Genomic DNA, 10,414 nt, shown 5'->3' on the forward strand with positions numbered 1-10,414 from the left:
TTATACATGCTCTTTGTTAAGGATTTTAGGAAATGTACATGAGAAAAAGTAAATTAGTCTTCCAAGTCCTTGGTAATTTCCAGGAGGTAACCACTGTAACAACTTAGTATATACAATATTTCCCACACTTTTCTGTGGCCTCTACATACAACAAATGCATATAAAAAGTAAACCTTTTAATTTGTAAAGGTTTATATTTTAAAATAATCATGAATTGCATGTCTTTTGTTGTCTCATTCTGTACTTAGAATTTCTCTTATAAGTTATTTTCTTTAAAGATAGACTTCTTACTTCTGCAATTCATTAATTCCTGAGTCCAAAGGGACCTTTTATGTCTCTGTTGAAGTCGGGCTTGTGATCTAGTGAATGAGGGCTGGAATCTCATGATAAGGGTACTGTGCTAAATGCATTTCTTAGCAGTGAGAATAGGGCAGAGTGAACTTAAATAGTAAACCTAATGTCTCCTTTCTCAACTGAAGACTATAGAATATTCTGAGCTATTACCAGAAAAGCACTGTAATTTTGGATTTGATGGCTGAGATCCTAGCCATTGGAGCTTAAGGGAAATTTTGTGATACCACTGATTTTTTTCAGGTAGTTCCCCCCACCCCAACATTATGTAACTTTAACGCCAGCTAACTTCCTCTGGAGTGAGAAATCCAAGAGACCAAACCAGAATTGAAATGCCTTTTTTTTTTTTTTTTTTTTTAAGATTTTCTTTATTTATTTGACACAGAGAGAGAGCGCATGCAAGAGAGCATAAGCAGGGGGAGCTGCTGGCAGGCAGAGGGAAAACCAGGCTCCTTGATGAGCAAGGAGCCCAGTGCAGGACTTGATCTCGTGACCCTGAGATCATGACCTGAGCTGAAATCAAGAATCAGACACTCAATCTACTGAGTCATCCAGGCACCCCAGAACTGAAATGCTTTATTGACCTAACCTTGAAAATCACACACAGTCACTTCTTCAGTACATCTACTCTATTCATTGTGGGAGGGAACTATACATAGGGGCATGAGTACCAGGAGGTGGGGATCCCTGGGGCCATCTTGGATGCTACCACAAGAAATTATCAATGCATAGATGGTTGCTTTGTTTTTTTACTGAGGTATAATGTTTATTAGTTTCAAGTATACAGCGTAATGAATCAATATTTGTGTATATTGTGAAATGATCACCACAATAAGGCTATAGGTGTTTATTTTAGAATGATGGGGTTAGTTAAGATCACCTAGGGAATGAGTATATATAGAGAGGATAAGTGGGAAGATTGGGCCAACATTCAGAACTCATAAATATGAATCTGAGAAAACGTGACAAGTGAGGTATTATCTTGGGGAGCCCAGTGAAGAAATGCTTCCAAAAGAAATGAATGCTGAGAAACTAAGTAGCTAAGAACCAATAAACTGGGTTTATCCTTGTGCAAAACCCCTTTCTCTTTTGAGTCTCATACAATTCAGATGTAGTTATAAGGAAGACAGATGTAATTTGAAACAGTAACTGTTCGCAGCCACTTTTGAGTGCCAGAAAAGGGACATTCTTTTTTACTTGGGGCGGGGGGTGTGTGGACTTTATTCAGGAAAAGACCTTGATAATCTCTTCGGGTCTAAAAAGTAAGGTTCTCCTATGACATGTTCTAGAAGGGGAGAGCTGGGCAGAGAGTTGAACTGCTGTGCATAATACAGGGAGATAAACGGAGCACTGGAAACCACTAGCAAATATTAAAAGGAAGTGTGACTTCAGAACGCTGCATGCTGAAGCAAGTCAGCTAAAATGGCATAATAACCTTCCGTGGGTTTTTGTACTCAGCGAGGGAATTCCTCCAGGCTTGCATGACTCCTCCCTCTCCTTTCTGCTTCCTTTGACACTCCTCGCTCATCAGTTTCCCTGGTTTCCGCATCCCATTTTTGTTCCATACACTAAGTAATAATAGAATGCAAATACTGAGTACTTGTTAGGTGCCAGAGACTGCTCCTAGTGCATTATGTACGTTACCTCATTTAATCTCCACAAAACCCGCCCACTTCAAAGATCAGGAAACTGAGGCCCACAGAAATTAGGTTACTTGCTATGAAGTGGCAGAGCCAGAATCTGAACCCAGTCTGGCTTTAGAGCCCAGGCTCTTAATCATTAAATCCTGTTCTCATTTTTCCTTTTAGGGTTTTGAATTTGCCAGATTGAATCCCCATCTACTCAGGCTTAGACTTTGGCCACCTTCTGCCACAACCCAGGACATGAAATCTGTTATTGACTTGTGGGTCCAATCTACCCCAACAGAAACCCACTCTGGGCCTCACCAGTGCCAGAAGGGAGAAAGGACATCAAAGCCATGTTTGTTTATAACCTTGTGTTTTTTCACGTATGTTCCTCTCTTCCCTTTCCCCTTCTCTGCCTGGTTGGTTTCTTTTAAAAAATTAATTAATTAATTAATTAATTAACTTGAGACAGAGAGAGAAAGAGAGAGCGCGCGCGCCCATGCGTGTGGGGGGAGGGGTAGAAGGAGAAGGAAAAAGAGAATCTCAAGTAGACTCTGCTCTGCAGAGCCTGACTCAGGGCTCAATCCCAGGACCCTGATGAGATCACAATCCGAGTCAAAATCAAAGGTTGGACGGCCAGCCTACTGAGCCACCCAGGAGCCCCTGCCTGGTTGATGGTTGAATGAAGCAATTAGTTGCCTCCTGACAAATTGTTCACTTCTTCCTCCATGTGTCTCCTGAACTTCTGTGTGCCCTATCTCTCTGTATTCCTGGTAGATGGCTATCTCTACCCTCAGCTGTGAGCTCCTCCAGGCAGGGACCCAATCTTACTCATCTTTGAGTCTCCAGTCTTTCACACTGTAGGGGTTCTGTAAGTGTTTCTTGACTGAATGAAAGAAGGTCTTAGAAAATGAACAGGACAATTGTTATCCCCTAGTGGACAATGTAATTTTGCTGTAACCTGGATGGGCTGATGTAAAAAGGACATAAGTTTTTTTTTAAGGGTTGTTTGTGTGTGTGTGTGTGTGTTATTTGACAGAGAGAGAGAGACAGCAAGAGAGGGAACACAAGCAGGGGAGGTGGGAGAGGGAGAAGCAGGCTTCCCACTGAGCAGGGAGCCTGCTGTGGGGCTCAATACCAGGACCCCGTGATCATGACCTGAGCCAAAGGTAGACACTTAACGACTGAGCCACCCAGGCACCCCAAGGACAGAACTTCTAAAAGAATCTTTTTAACTTAATCTCCAGCCTCGACATCTTCATCTCAGTGTTTATCTACGTTACTATTAGTATTTTCCAAACCTCTGTCTATGCTCTTGACATTATTGTTGGAATCAAGAAGGTACATATTTCACATTATTGCCATTCATCTTTTATTGAACTCTATTAAAACAATACTACTTGATCAAAATCCTGTGATTAAAATATGTTCCAGGTCACCAAGAGAAAGTTTATTAGAAGACTACACTGGATCCAGAAAGATGTGAGGTGATTTTGGTTTGTTATAAAGACCGATATGGCCACTGTGACTTGTAATTAAAGAGCAAAAGGGACTCAAAGTGAATAGAGAATCCAAGAAAAATGAAACAGACTAAAATATAATTGAACTAATATAGTATCTTACTGAAAGGAATAATTTCTACTTGTAAATTTCCTGTTCCTAAGAAACCAAACATGGGGCAGATCTTGTGAAATTTTACATTAGTTCTTCTTGAACCTGAGATGAGACCACTTCACCGTTCACCACTTCCTGCACAATTGTCTTGATTTTCCGGGATTTAGTTTGGTCTAAAGATAAAAATGGAACAAAGGGGCAAGAGTTAGTGTTTCACATATTCATCTAAAGTTGATTGTTGAGGTACTGGCAGATAGAATCCATCTAATTTAAACTTTCTTTTTTTTTTTTTTAAGATTTTATTTATTTATTTGACAGACAGAGATCACAAGTAGGCAGAGAGGCAGAGAGAGAGGAAGGGAAGCAAGCTCCCTGCCAAGCAGAGAGCCTGATGCGGGACTCGATCCCAGGACCCCAGGATCATGACCTGAGCCGAAGGCAGAGGCTTTAACCCACTAAGCCACCCAGGCGCCCCCAATTTAAACTTTCAAAAGTGACTCTTGCATTCTAAAGTAATGCGTTTTATTTAGTGAAAATGAAATATATTCAGTATCTTATGCAGAAATGAAAAAATATATTTTTTTAATTTAAAAAGTGGTTATGATGCTCATAACACTTCTTCGTAGAGTAGATTGTTTTCCTTCTGGGATTGCCAGAAGTTTTACTACAGTACAGTCTACTCATTTTTCTGCAGGAATGCATAAATATTTTTTCTTGGCTCAGAATGCAAATATACCTTAAATTATTAATAACACTGCAATATTCAAGAGACCTTATTTTAGTTATTAATAAGTGTGATTCTGACTTACTGTAAGTGATTCTTAGGGAATCTACATACCTTTAGAGGAACCAATCGATTGTGTTTGAGGTTTGGACTCTGTCACATATAAAGTTTCATCGAAACCGTCACTGTAAAGAAAACAAGGGAGGTGATACCACATGATGCTTTCTGGGAGGAGGAGAAATAAAGAGTTTGCTATTTAAGCTAACAGTGTACATAAAACTATCACTTAATAAAGAAGGTATTTTAAATTTCTTGATGAACAAAGAGTAAATAATGCACCCTGAGAGTAATCAGTGCAGTGGACCTTTGTTATCAAACCTTGCCTAAAACAGGCTCCCTAAGTGAAGCAAACTGGCACTTAAGGGAAGGTCTGATCTCAGAACTTAGATTTCCTGATTTATAGCCCTGGGCTCTTCCCCTACTCCAGGCTGCCGCTGCTTTGGGAACGTTCATCGCAGGAGGCTGTGAGGTGGTTTGGGTGGCTATTGTTTGCTGTGTCATTCTTAGCATTGAGGCATTGATATCAGAACCCTAATGGGAGACTTCTCTAGTGCTCATTAGTGGTTCGCCTCTGTTTGTGGTGCCATTATCCCAGCATTTTATGAATGATCAAGTAAGATAATGGGTGACAACACTTTGCAAATTATAGAACTTGAATAAATCTAAGGCATGTTGTTAGGAGATGTGGTATTTTCCATCAGCAAAAGAACCCTTACTTCTGTTGCCCCAAGCGCATCAGGTGGCCACAGTTGGTCAGCCACTGAAGTTATTTTCAACCTATTTGAACCTGTCTATTCACCGTTGGGCCTCCCCATCCAGGAGGCGGCGGTAGGTCTCGATCTCCAGCTCCAGGCGGGCTTTGGCATCCAGCAGCCGCTGGTGGTCGGCGTTCTGGTGCTCGGTGTCGGCGCGCACCTGGAGCAGCTGCTCCTCCAGACTGCTGATGAGCTGCTGCACCTGGGACAGCTGGCCGCAGTAGTCGCCCTCCACTTCGGCCAGCGAGACCTCCAGGGATTTCTTCTGCACGTGGGAGGGAAATGGCAGAACAACAGAGGGGACTGTTAAGAGGAAGGCAGCTGGCCAATGGCCTTACCAGCGTGGATGCCCGTTTTCTTTGGAAGTTGAAATGATGCTGTGTGTACGCGCCCTACCGTGGCCAGCTGGGACTGGAGCTCTATCTCCAGGTTTTGAACTGTGCGCCTCAGGTCGGTGACCTCGCTCTTGCTGGACTGAAGCTGCTCCGTGTTGGTGCTGATCTCCTTCTTGAGCTCCCCACTCTGCCATGGCAAAGAGGGGCAAAGGGATGTGAGCGCACTCTGCTCCCCTGGGTCTTTTCTGCAAATGTGGCAAAGCCTTTTATTTTTGTTTGTGGTACCTTTTCAATGAACCAGGCCTCTGCGTCCTTACGATTCTGCTCAGCGATGGTTTCGTACTGTGCCCTCATGTTGTTGAGGAGCCTGGTGAGGTCCACCGTCGGAGCAGCGTCCATTTCCACGCTGATCTCCCCTGGGCCACCTGCCCGGAAGCTTTGGAGCTCCTGGGGACAGCGAATGAAAGAGAGGGGCGCAGAGGCCCATTATAACCTTTGTGGGTCTCTTCCAACAGAAAAGAAATTAAACGTTATATTTTATGACCACGTTGGTGACTGACACAATGCATTAAAACTTTTTTTTTTTACCTACAAATTCATAATTTTTCTTTCAATTTAAAAGAACTTAGACATTGTCTTGGGTCCCTAAACTTACCATGGGTCCTAGGGGCTGTGCCTATCATGGCAAATGGGTGAGTTGGCCCTGCTTCTTGGAGGTCGAGGGCATTTACAAAGAAGGCAAAGCCTGGTGGAAAAGATGCAGTGGGGTTTTAACCACAGCTGCCAACTTGGGGCTGCAGGCCGTGTGAAGGCTTGCACACTGTTTGTACCATAGTCGTGGATTTCCAATAGAAAGTTCTGTAGAAGCCCATTGCCAGGGTCTTGATTAATGTCTGTTTATACACCAGGTTTTGCTATACTGTGTGGCTTACCAGAGTTCATTGTGTGTTTTACGCAGGGCATAACCAGTTTCTCAAACGTGTATAACATTATGTATTACTGACAGGCTTCTGTTTTTGAACTTTAAAAATACTATGTGTTTAGAAACCACTGAATTTGGACAATTGAAATTCTGGTTGTCCTTATCTAATGATGAAAAGGACAAAATCAGAAAGCACCTCTAATCTGTTAAACTTCAGTGGGAACCTCCATCAATCCCGCCACCACCACCACACATACACACACCCAGAAATTCAAAACAAATGGCCAATTTAACAGGGGTGTCATGTGTCCCCCATTATCTGTTCTAACCCTAGATTTGTGAATTTGAAATTGTAATTTTTGGATTTGGGAGGGAAAAAGCAGCTTAGCAATCTGCCTACCTCCTCATGGTTCTTTTTCAGGTAGGCCAATTCTTCTGTTAGGTTCTCGATCTGCATCTCCAGGTCAGCTCTGGCCAGGGTCAGCTCGTCCAGGACCCGGCGCAGGCCATTGATGTCGGCCTCCACACTCTGGTGCAGGGCCAGCTCGTTCTCATACCTGAAAACCAAGCGCAAAAACAGTTTTTGGAGTAAACGTACCCGTTTGAATAAGTCCCCCGCCATCATCTTCAGGGTTGCTTTGTGTCCTGGGTGATTAGGTAGAAGTGTTAGCATTGTAATGTATGATGCTCTGTTTCCTTTTTAACATTTTTCTTTCCTTTTTTTCATAATAGTTTACTGCTCAGCTGGAGAGAAGTGAAAAAATTGTGAGATGAGACTTCTCTCCCATCAGTGAGCCTCAGTAGCCCTGCATCCCAGGGGGCAGTTTCCCCTTTGACTGGCTGCCCTGGTTGTAAACAGTAAGAGCCACTCTCCAGGTGGAGTTTCTGATGGAATCCTAAAAGCAGTTGAAAATAAATAATTTTTTTGCTTAGCTTTTATTCATGATTTAATTTAAGATTTCATACTTCTCTAATAGCTTTTATCAAGATTTTATAGGCTGAGGATCATCACCAGTACAACATCCTGCATGGAGATTTTGTGCAGCAAAATGAGTGTTAGTGTTTCTGCCTTTTTTTTTTTTTTAAAGATTTTATTTATTTATTTGACAGGCAGAGATCACAGGTAGGCAGAGAGGCAGGCAGAGAGAGAGAGGGGGGAGGAAGCAGGCTCCCCGCTGAGCAGAGAGCCTGATGCGGGGCTCGATCCCAGCACCCTGTGATCATGACCTGAGCCAAAGGCAGAGGCTTTAACTCACTGAGCCACCCGGGCGCCCCTAGTGTTTCTATCTTATGTGTGGGAGGGTGGAATATGGGAGAGGAGGAAGGAATGTAAAAATAGATTTGTGGTTAATATTTTAGTGGTGTGTGTCATCAGGAGAAAGATAATTTCACTTCTAGGTAAAAAACATTATTAATTCATTTTGATACATGGAAGATTGTGGTTTAGAACATTGGTGTAAATATCATGTTACATTATGACCCAAAGCAAATTACAAGCATGGTGGTGATCCTAGTCCTAAGTGTAAGTAGCTTATAATTAAGGATGTGTAATGTGAACTGTGTTTGAATCTGTTTTCTTCCTAGAATGCCCAATGTAAATTTACCAAAACAACAAATGTGTGGAGCCTACGTACTGCAGAGGGTTTAAAATATTTGCCATCAACAAAGTCAGGAGAATGGGGAATAAGAAGAAATGATGAGACACATCAATTATCATTAGTTTTTCTTTTGTTCTACTCACTTCATTCTGAAGTCTTCTGCAGCCAATCTTGCATTGTCGATCTGCAGGATGAGCTGGGCATTTCCAATGCTGGCAGAAATGATCTGGCAAATAGGGAAAAACATACAAAATGAGGTTGTAAGATACTAGTATTATACAAGTGCACCTGAGAAGAAATTTTTAGGTGATGTTAACATGCTATTTTATTAAGAATTTAAGGCAGTTTAACTTTTTATAAGAAAGCATTTACAGTATTTTATTTAAAAATTGAGAAGCATTTTTTGTAGAATGATAGTGGAAATACAGTCACTTTATGATAAGTGATAAAATGAAACTAAGTATCTTGAGATGAGAAATTGTTCCAGATAAAGCCAAATTGAAAAATACCATAAGTTTTAGATGGTTTATCACTGTAAAATATTATAATAGCAAAAAAGAAAAAAAATTCCCAAAGCCCCTCCAGAAACCACATCATTACCTCATTCTTGAGGTCTTCGATCAATGGGTAATATTTACTGTAATCACTCTGTGACCCGGGGTCTCCAGTCCCAGATTCTCGTGTTTCATACCATTCTCGAATTTTGTTTTCTAGCTCAGTATTAGCCTCTTCTAGAGCTCGAACCTTATCCAGATAGGAAGCCAATCTGTCATTAAGATTTTGCATGGTTTCCTTTTCTGATCCGGAAAGAAGGCCTCCATCATTGCCAGAGAGAATACCCACAGCACCACCACCTCCTGGGCTTCCCCCAAATCCAATTCCCAGGCCACCAAAGCAACCTCCTAGACCTCCAAAACCACCTCCCAGGCCTCCAAAGCCACCTCCCAGTGCTCCAGAGCCACCTCCCAATGTTCCCCCATAAGCAGTGCCCAGACCTCCTGCAAGGGAAATTCCAGAGCCACCACCAAAGCCAGAGCTAGAACCAAACATGGAAGCAGCATAAAAGCCTCCCCCACAGCTGTCCCCAAAGCCAAAAGTGCTCCCCCCATAGCTACTGCCAACAAGGGAAGCAGATGTGCCCCTGGCTCTGCCTGATGTCCCACTCTGGGAAGACAGCCGCGGGGGCAGCCCAGAGGTGCGCACTGAGAGAGACATCGTGTTGCTTGAGAGATCCACAGCCCAGGGAAGGGGGCCACAACCTGAGAGGAAGCAGTGTCAGCAAGGCAGAAAGGTTGCCCTTTTATAGGTCATGAAATGGGTGTTGCAGTTGAAAAGTTCACTCTCTCCACTCAAAACATCATGCCCCCCATTTTTTGACCAGCTCAACCAGTAAACGATTTATGCATACTGAAAACTCATTAGTATAGAAATAATTGAATAATTGTGCCCATTACATATTTGTTATATGAAAAGGAAATCTGGGTGGAGTAGGTATAGGTTGTCACAAGAAATTTTCTCTTCCAGATTATTCCATTGCTTGTATTCTTTGCATTGTCCAGTGTTTTATGCACTGTGGGAAAGCAATGAGTGATTGTTAAATGGGTAAATTAATCGTACATCGTCCTCAGCCTTGAGCTTCTTAAAGTTCTTCACTCATTATTTCCTACTTTTTCCTTTAGAAAACTGAATGTAAACCATCCGATCATGATCTAGTCTATATTCCAGTGGAATATGGCTTCAGAAGCAGTTGTAAAATGCATTGGTGGAAGGTGGAGGAATAATTGCGTTTTCCAGGGGGCGCCTGGGTGGCTCGGTGGATCATCTGTCTGTGGCTCAGGTCATGATCTCAGGGTCCTGGGATCGAGCCCTGCCTTGGGCTCCCAGCTCAGCGGGGAGCCTGCTTCTCCCTCTTCTGCTCACTCTGCTTGTGGGTGCATGCTCTCTCTCTCTGTCAAATAAATAACTAAAATCTTTGAAATTTAAAAAAAATGCATTTTCCAGATTGATAGAGGAATTTGAGCTCTCAAGGACTTTAAAATCTCGGATTAGGATGTTACATGGTTTCTTTTTTTCTGATTCAGAAAGAGGACCCCTTAAACATTGAAAAATGCTGTTTTTGAGTAGAATATTGTGTAGAGTAGAATATTGAGTAGAATATTTTTTTAAAAAGATTTTATTCATTTACTTGACAGACAGAGATCACAAGTAGGCAGAGAGGCAGGCAGAGAGAGAGAGAGGAGGAAGCAGGCTCCCCGCTGAGCAGAGAGCCCGATGTGGGGCTCGATCCCAGGACCCTGGGATCATGACCTGAGCCGAAGGCAGAGGCTTTAACCCACTGAGCCACCCAGGTGCCCCTATTGAGTAGAATATTATTATAATATATTATATTATATTATATTATATTATATTATATTATATTATATTATATTA

General features: G+C 42.3%; 1 protein-coding gene across 1 annotated transcript; it reads right to left on the bottom strand.

Moving 5' to 3' along the window:
• Window positions 1-3,324: 3,324 nt before the first annotated feature.
• Window positions 3,325-9,249, bottom strand: LOC111151257 (keratin 12). The gene is made up of 8 exons (XM_022509132.1): window positions 8,585-9,249; window positions 8,128-8,210; window positions 6,787-6,943; window positions 5,750-5,911; window positions 5,526-5,651; window positions 5,174-5,394; window positions 4,429-4,499; window positions 3,325-3,763 (listed from the first exon to the last, which is right to left on the bottom strand). The coding sequence occupies exons 1-8, from the start codon at window positions 9,197-9,199 to the stop codon at window positions 3,672-3,674; spliced, it is 1,527 nt and encodes a 508-aa protein (XP_022364840.1). The 5' UTR covers window positions 9,200-9,249; the 3' UTR covers window positions 3,325-3,671.
• Between the last annotated feature and the right edge of the window lie 1,165 nt (window positions 9,250-10,414).

The sequence above is a fragment of the Enhydra lutris genome, unplaced genomic scaffold, assembly GCF_002288905.1.
Source record: "Enhydra lutris kenyoni isolate GAN:26980312 unplaced genomic scaffold, ASM228890v2 scaffoldscaffold26, whole genome shotgun sequence".
Classification (NCBI taxonomy): Eukaryota; Metazoa; Chordata; class Mammalia; order Carnivora; family Mustelidae; genus Enhydra; species Enhydra lutris.